This window comes from Photinus pyralis, unplaced genomic scaffold (genome assembly GCF_008802855.1).
Source record: "Photinus pyralis isolate 1611_PpyrPB1 unplaced genomic scaffold, Ppyr1.3 Ppyr1.4_LG1, whole genome shotgun sequence".
Taxonomy (NCBI): domain Eukaryota; kingdom Metazoa; phylum Arthropoda; class Insecta; order Coleoptera; family Lampyridae; genus Photinus; species Photinus pyralis.
In genome coordinates, this window is record NW_022170249.1 from 47,429,981 (window position 1) to 47,442,711 (window position 12,731).

Genomic DNA, 12,731 nt, shown 5'->3' on the forward strand with positions numbered 1-12,731 from the left:
TTTGGATCATGTACTACTTGCCAATCTGTCTTAACTGGAAAGTTAAAACATATGCCGCAAGGAAATAGTAGAGTAGTCATTCGTTGCAGTTATAGTGGTACTTTTGAATCTTGTCGAAGTACAACAAAAAGACAACTTAGAGGACACCAACGAAACATGCTCGCAAAAACCATAATTTCTGAACGGAAGACAGTTAGTGGTATTCGCAAAGAAATGGCCAATTGTATGATGGATTATGGCGATATGGAACCAAACATACTATCTAACAGTAACGTATTGAGAAATGCTGTATATGAAAGCAAAAAGGATGATAGGTTCCATAATGACCCAATAATGGGAATTTTTATAATGAAGTACTTATATCCTTTTAACAATTACATTAAAGATATTGGTCTGGATCGGTTTTATGTTCATTATTGGAGTACCCCTCAAATTCATCTGTATAATCATTATTGCAAGAAGGTCCCGTATTCAAAGGTGTCGGTAGATGCAACAGGAGGACTAGTAAAAAAATTAATTCGACCTGATAACACAAAAAGTCGAACGCTGTTACTTTACGATGTCACTTAAGAGATACTCTAACTAGCACTCAATACTCTGTTTCAAACATGTTATCAGAGAGACACGACTCCGATAGTATAACACATTGGTTGAATTTTTGGATTCGAGGTGGTGCAATTATTCCTAATGAAATAGTATGCGACATGTCCCTAGCGTTACTATCGGCACAGATCTACACATACACAGATTGCTAACCTTATGTATTTTTTGGGAAACAAATTTAGGTATACTTAAAAGCGCCCTCTATTGCGGAGCAGTATAAACATGTACCGTTTAAAACTGTAATATGACGCTTATGGATTTATGCGTTAGATGTCGCTGAAACAAAATTAAAGCGCTAAAGTTTGCACAATTCGAATTCCTTAATATTCGTATTATTACAGTGGTATGATATGATAGGAGGTACGTTGAGCCATAATTGTTTAATTTAGCACTGGAGCTACTCATTCGTCGTAAGGGAGTTATTAACAGCGGGTCCCTGTGGTCACAGATACACACGAACATAGGGCAGGTCCTTAAAGAACCGTGAAGGTTTTTTGAAGTTGGCGGAAACTATTTGCGGCTTTAAAGGTCTTGACAGATTGCTAACCGCAAAGGCATACTTACAAACTATGTATATCTCTGCCATCATTAACGTTACACTCTTTACCACGCCGATAAGATATAAGATAGGGAGGTTATTTTCGAAAAGTTGATAGTTTTCGAGTTGTAAGCACAAAACTGCTAAAAAAAATATCTTTTTCAACTTTTTTGTATTTTTTTGCGTTTGTTGCGTCATGAAATTTTGTTAGAAAACCTCAGATTCGGATTCAGCGCCCCAAAAAACATATAGAATCAAATAAATCAAAACTACCCCACAACTTGCCTGGTAAAATACAATTAAACTGAATTATATGCACACTTTACCGCTTTAAATTTTTTGCAGCGACATCTAATGCATAAATACATAAGCGTCATATTACAGTTTTAAACGGTACATGTTTATACTGCTTCGCAATAGAGGGCGCTTTTAAGTGTACCTAAATTTGTTTCCCAAAAAATGCATAAGGTTAGCAATCTGTGTATGTGTAGATCTGTGCTATCGGCAATAGTACGAGCGTTCACAGGATTTTCGTCATTAAATAGTTACATAAAGTATTGCTTCAATTATCTAACTGGATTACAATCTAATTTTGAGGTACCCTGTTATGTCCGTGGCGATGTGGCTCATGTAGTGCACATATATTGTCGTTGGCCGTGCCTTAAAAATGCATTGAGAAGAAGTAGACAATTTTATAAAAGATGCATGGGGCAATTTATTCAAGCAAAAAATATGCTAGAAGTGGAAAATATATTGAAAGCAATATTTACAGTTGCCCTTGGTGTTATGTATGGAGAAGAGACACCTTGCCAAACCAGCAAAAATTTTTTATTAAACCTAATCGGGAATGAACTGGCGACAGAAGAACTGCATTCAGAAGAGCAAGATACGGAGGATGTCTGCGAAAAGGAACACTTTGAAGGTGAAGAAAGTAACAACTTTATGCAATGGGGAAAAGAAATAGAAAATGAGGTCCGAATCAAAATCTCATCTTCATCGGGAAATCATGATAACGCACAGTATCTACCTGAATTAGTTCCAAAGATCATAAAATTATTGCAGTATTTACCAATATGGTCTAACGTCTTATCAGGTGAATTTCCATTAGCCAAAAAAAGTGCTTCGGTCGAAAGCAACTTTAGTGAACTAAAAAAACGAATCTTTTCAAATTCTGTACTACCTTTGCGGTTAGACGCGTTTTTGTCTAAACACTTATTGGCGCTTGAAGGAACTATGAAGATTGCATCTTCTAAAATAGAAAACGTTGTCCTCCCGGATGCTATAAAACTCTCGGAAGCTATAAAAACTAAAGGTGACTATATTCGTATAATTCATAAAAAATACAAAATAAATTAATTTCAGATAGCATACATGGCAACGGTGATGACCATTTATTTGTACATCTAGTGCAGTCTAAAGACACAGAAGGTAAAGTATTTTTTTAAACTAATTTAAACATATCGCTTTTCTATACATATGCAGGGCAGGGTAATAGTAAAATAACAAGTTTGGAAATGGTATCAAAACAAATAATTTTTTCTCAAAAAATTTGATGTTGAAAAACTTTCGAATGGCGGCTATTCTTAAAAAAATAAAAATCGAATTTGATGTTTACCTTTTTTGCCAAGAGTTATACCCAGTTTCACAAAGGCTGATTAAAGTTAACAAATGGGTAAGTCAGTGATTATTGATTAAAGAATATGATTGGTTGTTCATTTAGCACTACTATCCAATCAAATTACTGAATCACTACCTTAATCATTTGTTAACTTCAATCAGCCTTTGTGAAACCGGACATTAGTATTGCTAATTATCTGATACGAGTCATTTTTGTGGTTTTTCATAACTTCAAGAACTCCTTCTAAATGCTTCAGTGCTCCGGATCTAGGAGAACGATTGTGTTGATCAAAATATTGATTTTTAAGTAGAATCGTGGTAGAATCCGACAAATTTGATCTGTATTTTTCTGTATAGAGTTCCTCAGTCTATAGTGAACTTGCGTCACGGGCGCTTTCGTCACAACCTTAATCTGGGTTACCGTGCACCCATGATTCAACTTTAGTTTAAAAAAAATGCAAGGAAATAGTTCAAATGGTATGAGATACCTATTTATTATATATAGATATCTTCATAACTTTAAGACAATAATTATCAAACACTTCTTCAATGTGATTTTTTAATCAAAGTTATGTCTTACTTTTTAAAACACTGCCCTGATTTAGCAAAGAAAACTAATATTTAGTCTTATTTTAGAACGAATAAAAAACACGGAAGAGTTTTCGGCGGAAGAAAATTGGAAAGGAACTGTCCTGCCCATAAAAAAGCGGAAAAGAAGTTCCTATTTAGAAAAAAATTCGGAATGGTTGGAAATGAATTTAAACGAAAGCGTTAGATCATTAGCTATAAATATTATAAGAAACGGCAGTTGTCCAGATTTAAAAACAGTTAAAATTGAAGGACTACAATACATATTCACCAATACTTGTGGCTTTGATGCAATTGTACATCTCATAGCTTGTAATTGGTGCGATTATCCTAATATGTCAAATATTTTTAAGTTTCAAGAAACGCGCTTAGGAAAATTAATTGAAATGTGTTTCAAAACAATCAACACAAAATTGTATAAACTTAGAGCGGAGCTTCTTTTAGATTTATTCAAAAAAACAGTAACACAATATTCACATAATTTAATTCAAATTGACACACAATCCACAATTGAGTACCTAATTAGGTCTCTTTGTCAAATGGGCGAATTGCAATATTCGTTAACGGAGAAACGCTTTTGCAATCAATGCAATAGAGTAAAACTTTTAACATCTCCGGATATTCCAGTTGCTCCGCATCTAAATTTAAATATTGTTAAAGAACTACATGATGTTTCACAAACAAGAAAATGCACCAACACAGACTGCGACAACTATCTCCAATGTACATACGAATACAATGAAAACTATCTTTTTTTTGAAATAGGTAGCAATTGTCCTCACAAGCTGTCGACCATAAAGCGTTCAGTTTGGATTAATGGCCAGAAATATCTTTTAGGGGGAATAATTACATATTCAGGATCTACTGCATCATTTAATGAAAAAATGTTAGGTCATTTTAAAACCTACGCTTTCCGACTGCATGGCAGATGGGAAATTTATGATGATCTGTTAAAAGAAAAAGAAACATGTATGGACAGTGAAAGTGTATGCATTGAAGCTATTATATATGTAAAGCATAATCAATAAACAATTACCGTTCGTACCCATGTCTTTGATTTATACCTAACTTGAAAGTTCACCTGTTTGTCGTGTGTATTAGAAGCTTTGAATGCCAGGAAAAGGTATTATCTAAAAAAGTGGCGATCGGATGAACGCTAAAAATGTCAGATTTGTTGTTTCCGGTTACATGGCGCACAATATAACGCAATGTGTGTTTAAAATCGGTTCTGTTTGTTAAAAAATCCTAGAGCTAAGGTTTAAGTTAATCGCCAAAATTGTTTTATAAAACAACGGCTTTTGTTAAATTGTATTTTAGAATTACCGGCTGACTGTATTAAAAAATTTTCAACGGCACAATTAATTACACAACGAGCACAATTAATTTTAGTTAAAATCAGTTGAAGTTTGTAAAAAAACCCGGGGGCTGAGCGTCAATTTAACCCCCCAGAATGGATTTTATAAAAACGGACTACCGGCTGACTGTATTAAAAAAATTTTAACGGCACAATTAATTTCGCAACAAGCACAGTTCATTTTAGTTGAAATCAGCTGAAATTTGTAAAAAAACCGGGGGCTGAGCGTCAAGTTAACCCCCCAGAATTGATTTTATAAAAACTGGCTACCGGCTGACTGCATCAAACAAATTTTAACGGCACAATTAATTATGCAACAAGCACAATTCATTTTGGTTGAAATCAGTTGAAATTTGTAAAAAAACCCGGGGGCTGAGCGTCAAGTTAGCCCCCGAATTTTTTAACACGGGTTATTTTTTTATGGCCTGCACAAATTTAGATATTTGCGGCACAGTGTAGCACAATCCCAGCACTATTAAAAAATGTGTCTTAATATATTTTTTTTCATTTTCGGGGGCTAACTTGATAGACCCATTCTATGCATATAAAATGCCCTTGGTACATAAATAAATATTCAAGGTATTCATAATTTTAGGGTGCAATTTTATTTTAATTGATCACAAGTAAGTACATTTCGGAATTAATTTTGCAGTTTTTGTACTAGATATAGGAAATTAAAACAAATAAATCGCGAGACCACGTTTGTTTTGAGGTTTGTCTAGTACGATTCCGAATGTTTTACAATAACGCGTAATTTTTCCCGAAAGAATTGCGTTGCATCCGCCTTCGCTCTTATCGCCGAGGACTACTCTTTCATAGCGGCTCGATCTATATCGTGGTTTTTGAAATGTTCGCTCAATGATTTTGTTGCATTTCTCATTACGAAGTCCACTACTACACTCAGTGACATTCACTGTGCAATGAAAAGATCGTACGAAATTTTTGTAGTCCAACGACGTTCACTATAGTTATACAGGTCACCCACTTAAAAGGTGTGAATTGAACGCGGAGAAAATAAAATTAAAATTACGGATGAGGTTTGTGCTCAGCATAGGCAATTTAGGCAAATGATTCAATTTAGTGACTGAAAAAAAGTTTCATTTCAGGCCATTAAATTTTGTGCTGTTTTGTAGCGTTATTGAATAACGTGGTGAAGGTTATACTTTGGCATTTAGAAAGGATCTTTTGATAAAAGCGCGTATTGTACGTAACTGTATAATAATAATTATACTCTACAGACTTATTACTTATTTATAAAGGATTCCTTTATGTATTATTCGTTTGCCAACCTAAAGATAACCTGTTATTTTATTTACAAAACTTGGCCTGCAATGAATGAATCTCCTTAAAAGTCCCGTGAACCGTATTGTCTTAAAAGATTATCGTCTTTGGAGTTCGATAATAACATTTATTAGTATTACAGTACAGTTGTGACAAAAGCACTAAAACAAACGTCAAAAAATTGTTAATACGAATAAACTAGCGATTATACAATTTGATAAAATTCATCCGTAGTATAAAAGCAGTTTGATTGAATGTTTTTTTCGGGGATGTATGATTTCGAGTAATTTTAATAGCGTTCACCCTGGTCGGATAATGTTGTATTTAATCTTTAATAGGAATCGTCAACAGTTTTGAAAATGTCTGCCCGTTTCTCCTCCCTACAGTTTTAAAAGGCGATTATGCATTAATTACTTTCACCGTACATATATACTAAAAACTAGTGCGCTATCAAAACTCTGCTTATGTTAAGGTATGCGTCAACGTATGCAGTTACGTTCGTTTATAGTATGATCTTTATTACAGTTTGACTTGCCATATTAATTAAAACTGTTCAATACAGTAACTTGAAGTGGAATTGGAAAAGTGATTGAAATTTATAAGCGATCGCTTGTTGCTGTCATTGGCAGAATCATATATTCTAATTGTTATGTTCACAAATAAGCGGTTCCTTTACCTCTACCTACCACTGAGAAACCTTCATTACTAACTATTCCAATAGCCATCTCGAAATGCAGATATATCTGCTATAATTACGATTTATTGGCTCCATAGCTACACTTACACGCAATTTTGATGTTGAAATGCCTACAATAATCGAACAAGTTCACCTTCGCTATAAGTTCGTTTTTTCCTGAAATTCATATTTGATCCATTATGTAGAGAAAAGGAAGTTGACGTTAACTTTATTCATTTCATGTCACCCCTATTGCCCTTCCAATTTGTTACATGGCTGCCGGGCACGGGTCAGATGAAGGATTAAGAGAAATCTCATGGCACAAAAATGGTCAGCTGTTGATTGGCATTCACACCTATGGCTCGTCCCAACGTTCCCTCGGCTCGACCGGTACAGTCGATTTGAGCAGGAGGTGAAGGAGGTCTGTGCTAATAATTCACAAACAATTGCAGAAGAAGAACGAGATTCCTGCAGTTATCGCTGAGATTTCGCCAGCAATGTGCGAAAACGTGGAAAAATGTTGTTGGAAGAGTTATCGCCTGCGGCTGCAGCCGCGGAGGCCATTTGGCCGATATATTGTTCAAATAAAATTGTACTACCTTCTACAAAGCACAAGCCAATTTGGCCAGAAATTGTGTCTTTCATTTATTCGTATGAATGAAAACTACACTGCATACGAAATTCATAGGGGAAAATACGAAATTCATATCTATGAAAACTAAGCTTTAAGACCTATTATCCCTTCGGTTCAAGCATGGTATTGGTTAGCTTTCTTATAAAGAACCAAATGAAATAAAGACGAGGCAGCGTTCATCACAATAGAAAGGTAGTTGCGCGTGTTTTTAAACTCATTTAGCTTAGAGAGGAAATTGAAAGAGTACAATGACTATTGTAGCGGTGCTGTCGTAAAGTTCGCTGCATTACGAGCTAATGCAAATTGGTACAAATTTAATATGTGAATTACGTGTGAGTGCGTTATCGCTTTAAGGTCCGTTAAAGTCTCGCTTCTTGTTATAAGCAGCTAGAACCTTTTCATCGCACCTGGAGCGGTGAAACATAATTAAATCTAGCTTTAATTAAATGCATTTTTACACGCCATTCGAGCTTTTTATAAATATACTGTGATATAAGGTCTTGTTTTTAGTAACTTTGAAAATCTTTAACGTTTAATTAAAAGTTATGGAGAAGTATTTAATAAATTCAGGTGTTTTAGAAACTATGGAAACCTTGAAAGAGCGGTTTTACCTTTACCTGTAAAGTGACATACAAATTTATTCTGAAATATGGCTGCCGTAGTTACCTGCAAATTGAAATCAATAATGTTTTCACTTTTGTTGTTCATTATCCACTGTGGGAACCTACAATAGCCTGATTTTCGATACTCTAGCTAGAGCGAATAATGGCATTAATTGTGCCCAAACCGGAATAATGGGAGTCTTATTTTAATCCAAACAAAACAAAGGTGAAAGATAACCTATTGTATTGGGTTCGTGTGTTTCACATAAGCATAAATCACCTAAGAAACTAATCCCACCGGACACCTCAACATATTAGTACCTACACCATTAATATCTATTAGTTCTGCACGTAAAACTCCTTATCGTTGAGCTCGAGGATACTGGGATAAAACCAAGTTGCAGCAGCATTTATTACGACTGCCACCATTTATCCCTTCATTTAATTTCACAAATTGCTTCTTGCCGATTTACGATTCCTTACAGATATGCAGCCAAATAATCCGATCAGTATGTGTTGCTATTTTTCTGTCCTGCTTCCTGCGGGATGATATTAATTCGTAGCGACTACGCGGCCGATGTACCCCAACTTTTTTTTGTAATTATAGTTACTCCATCACTCCCTCCCTCCCTCCCTGCGTATACATTAATTATCGTAAGTAATTGCACAAGTGCATCAAAATTACCGATAATTTTTTTTGAAAGCATGTTGTCTAAAAACTGTATGAGTTTATTTTCATATTTTGGCTTTTAACAAAATATGAAAATGACCGAATGCAGTTTTTTACTGACAACATGCTTGAATAAAAATTATGAGGTTTATTTTGATGCACGAGTGTCATTTGGGGGACTATTCAATTCATCTAACATTTGTCACATTTCGACCAGTGAAATGTCGAGATTTCAAATTGTTGAGCCAATGGGAACGAATTATAGTGATAATTGCACGTGTGGTATTTCAGCGATAATTTCACGTGTGGTATTTCAGCGACAATTCAATGCGATTATTCAATGACATTTGTCAAACTTCCACCAGTGAAATGTCGCGAAATTTTGTCGTATTAACCGGAAAATTCTTCTTAGTTTGTTAATCAATTTCGACAACCGACTTATCACCACATCTTTTAATTTAATCACTCATAACGAATTAGCTTGGAGCACAAAAGTTCGAATAGAATCAATAGCAAAATGAAAAGCAACTTCCATAATTTATGTTGACGTTTATTGTTGTCATGGAAATACATTCGCATGGGTAATTATGCTTAATTTTTCTTTTGATTCATTGAATAGTCCTCCGAATACCATTCGTAGTCGAAGTATTTGTAGATTATTTTTAAGCTGCTGCTCCACTCACGCTAGTAACTAGCGTGAGTGGAGCAGCACCTCAAAAATATTCGACAATACTTCGACTACTTATTATACAGGGTGACAATTTGAAAACTTACCACCCCCCATATCTTAGTAAATAAACGAGATATTGAAAAAAATCAAAATCCGTTTCGGTAATTCTGAGGGGGAATCACAATGACATAGTTGGCGACGCACCCCCTCACACCCCCTGCGCTCTAGCCACCCCAACTTTTAATACTTAAATAGGGACTCCCCATGTGTGATACGTCATTGGAAAGCTCTGAAAAAATGCTTTCCAACCATACCAAATAGCATTACATTTAGGTTAGTAATATGGAAAATCGTATTTAACTTGAACTTCCAAAGCCGACTCGACAGCAACTCATTTTTGATCGCCAGTTATAATCTATTCTCAAACTCTTGTCGAACCTTTTCAAATGTTGGTTTTGCAATATTTCGACATTCTTGAATTATTCTCTGTCTTAGTTCGTCTATGTTCGCCGGTTGCGTTTTAAATACGACAGATTTCAAATGTGTCATATTAGTTTATTTTTTGATTTGCACGATAATTACTTATTGTTTTGATGGTACAAGTAAACAAAACGCCTGGGCGGCGGCGGTGTTGCCTAAATTTGCCACAATGTTTTGTACATGCCTTATATCTGTAAGCTCTTCGTTAAATATGAAAACTCACGTTTTATTACGACTCGCTAAGGCAGCTATATCGAGCCATTGTGTTCAATAAACGCCCATTGCAAATTGTTTTGCTTAATTTAGGGGTGTAATACCCCTAATCCTTTATATTGCTAGTGAATCTTTTACATATCTACAAGAATGAAAATTTTTACAATAATTAAGTATATCTAAAAATGAAGTATGGTAATAGTCTATTTTAACATGTATTCTCCATGGCTGTGGGTGATTGTTAAGATATGCTTTATTATAGAAACTAATCGTTGACTTGGCAGTTTTAAATCTTGTATGGCGATAAGTTTTTTTTTCTGTGATCAGATCACTTTCTCTTTGAAGATAAATACATTTACACAAAATTCTGTTCCAACTTTTAAATTTTTATTCCATTTGACAAAGCGTTACTTATTTAAAATGCTTTTATTTCTGGTATTGATTTCATCGTTTCGAGTTTTAAGGATCTTAATTTAGCTGGCATCTCTTTAAAGTTACATTTTTGTATCTACGTGCACTTTACTTCGTGAACGTGTTCAGAGCGTTTGGAGTAGAGATTTGAAATAACTGGGCTACAAATGCATTAACATCTTAGTACAGAATAAAAGCATAGTAAGAATGTATTATATGAATATTTGGAACAAATTATTATTAGATTGAGAAAAATATTCCTTTTGATCGACGTAACAAGCCTGCGAAACTTAAATATCTATTTAAGAGGTACCCCTCACGTTTTCATTACAGGACAACAAATACTATCGTGATGATGTACAATTGGATTAATATAATGTAGAATTAATTAGAATATTTAGATTTTAATTTATTTTATTTCGAAGTCTGCAAGTTATTTGCGTTTAAATTGTGTTTTGGCAGTAATTGTAATAAAATAAATTGGCATCATGAACCATAGAAGACGCGGAAGTTCAGTTTTAAACTTTATGATACCTTTTTCTGATACAAACTACTAACAACTTCCAAACTTACTCGTGCTCTTATTTTGCATTTTCTGCAGGATTCGGACGGTATCTTGTTGAAATTTATGTTTCACTATAAAATGAAATGGAAATTCTAGCACACGTTCAAAGCGGAAAATCGTTTATACCGTTTATACGCTAACAGTTTAGTCTTCTGCAATACTGCCTTGATGGAAATCGAACGCGTATAGTCCGTGACGTTTAATTAATCGAGATAAGTAATAATTAATAAAGCTTAATCAGGTGGATATCGTAGAATATTCGGTTCAGAAGCCTAATCGGCTCATCTTATTATATTATTTTTAGATAAATGAACAGTTATTTAACAACCCTAGACTGACAGACATGCGTTGACCATTTTTTATTAACGAGATCACAAAGAATTTCACGAGGACCATTTACAATTTTCTTATTAGGTTGTTTGGTAACGGGCGATCAAAAATGAGTTGCTGCGAGTAGCTTTTGGAACTTCATCCCCATGTGAACAAAAATTCCAAAGGTAACTCGACAGCAATTGATTTTTGATCGCGTAGTATTTCTTTAGGATCAAAAGTCGTGCACATACCTGCGTTAATTTAAGGCCACCGGCTGATTTAATTTTATTATGGAAAGTATTAATTAACTTCTTGTAAAGTGCCTTCTTTGTAATATTTCTAATTGAACATTAAGACTACGTATTATACCTTGTACACTTGACCATGTTATAGAAGTAAGTAATAGCTCGTCAAAGTAACTAGTATTCGCAGTTGGACAACTTTCATTCTCAAGCATGGTACCAAAACGAGAAGCTTTGTTCAAGTTTCTCCTCTCTCTATAAAGATGTATGGTCTGTCACCAAACCGAGACGTATCGCTGTGTGCTGCCGCAAAAGTGTTTTTGTGGATATAATTGTTTTTTCGGTTGCTCGTTCGAGTACTTAGTGTGGATAAATTAAATAGATCCCAAAATTATACTGTACAGAACCAATAATGTTGTTATATTTATTAACAAATTGTAATTGTTTGGTAGTTCGTCTCCAGCACCCTTATATATTGGCAAGATTTTTGCGCACTTTAATGAAGCCTGTTTCCTTGGAACTTGTTATTACTGGTACGGCCCAGAAACAAAACAAGTTAAAAAGTAATCGTAAACGATTTACATAAAGCGCATTTCCACTTGCATTCATTTCCCATTTGTAAGATGCAACTTCTCTTAAAATCGTAAAAATCCGCCCACAAATATGAAAGATAGCGTTGCACATGGGCAATCCATTGTTGACGTGCTACTTCAATTTCAGTTTATACGAAGAATTTCATTTCAATGCTTTTCTAAATAAGAAAGTTAGAACTGCGCATGCGCAAACCTAAATTTTAAACTAATGTTAGATTTTCCTTTGTTCCAAGCGCCTAAGTATCAAATTTCACTTAAATAGTTCCATAGATAAAAAAGTTGGCACTGCGCATTCGCAAAATAAAATTTTGAAACTAGCGCTAGATTTTCCTTTATTCGAAGTGCCTATGTATCACATTTCATTTAAATTCTTCCATAAATAAAAAAGTTGGCACTGCGCATGCGCAAAGCCAAATTTTGAAATTGGCGTTTGATTTTCCTTTATCCCAAGTGCCTATGTATCAAATTTCGTTTAAATTCTTCCATAAATAAAAAAGTTGGCACTGCGCATGCGCAAAACCAAATTTTGAAATTGGCGTTTGATTTTCCTTTATTCCAAGTGCCTATGTATCAAATTTCATTCAAATACTTTTATAAGTAAAAAAGTTTGCAATTCGGTTTATAAATGGTCGAGATGCGAAAAGGGCACTGTGATTTTGAATCGATTCGATTCAACTTTTGG

At 34.5% G+C, this 12,731-nt stretch overlaps 1 protein-coding gene across 1 annotated transcript; it reads left to right on the forward strand.

Moving 5' to 3' along the window:
- Positions 1 to 2,335: 2,335 nt before the first annotated feature.
- Positions 2,336 to 4,374, forward strand: LOC116161909. The gene is made up of 3 exons (XM_031475410.1): positions 2,336 to 2,453; positions 2,504 to 2,569; positions 3,395 to 4,374. The coding sequence occupies exons 1-3, from the start codon at positions 2,375 to 2,377 to the stop codon at positions 4,372 to 4,374; spliced, it is 1,125 nt and encodes a 374-aa protein (XP_031331270.1). The 5' UTR covers positions 2,336 to 2,374.
- The last annotated feature ends 8,357 nt before the right edge of the window (positions 4,375 to 12,731 follow it).

Coding starts and splice junctions, on each gene's coding strand:
- LOC116161909 (XM_031475410.1), top strand. CDS start 2,375: ATGAAGATTGCATCTTCTAAAATAGAAAACGTTGTCCTCCCGGATGCT. Junction 2,454..2,503: donor GGAAGCTATAAAAACTAAAG/GTGACTATATTC, acceptor AATTAATTTCAG/ATAGCATACATGGCAACGGT. Junction 2,570..3,394: donor GCAGTCTAAAGACACAGAAG/GTAAAGTATTTT, acceptor GTCTTATTTTAG/AACGAATAAAAAACACGGAA.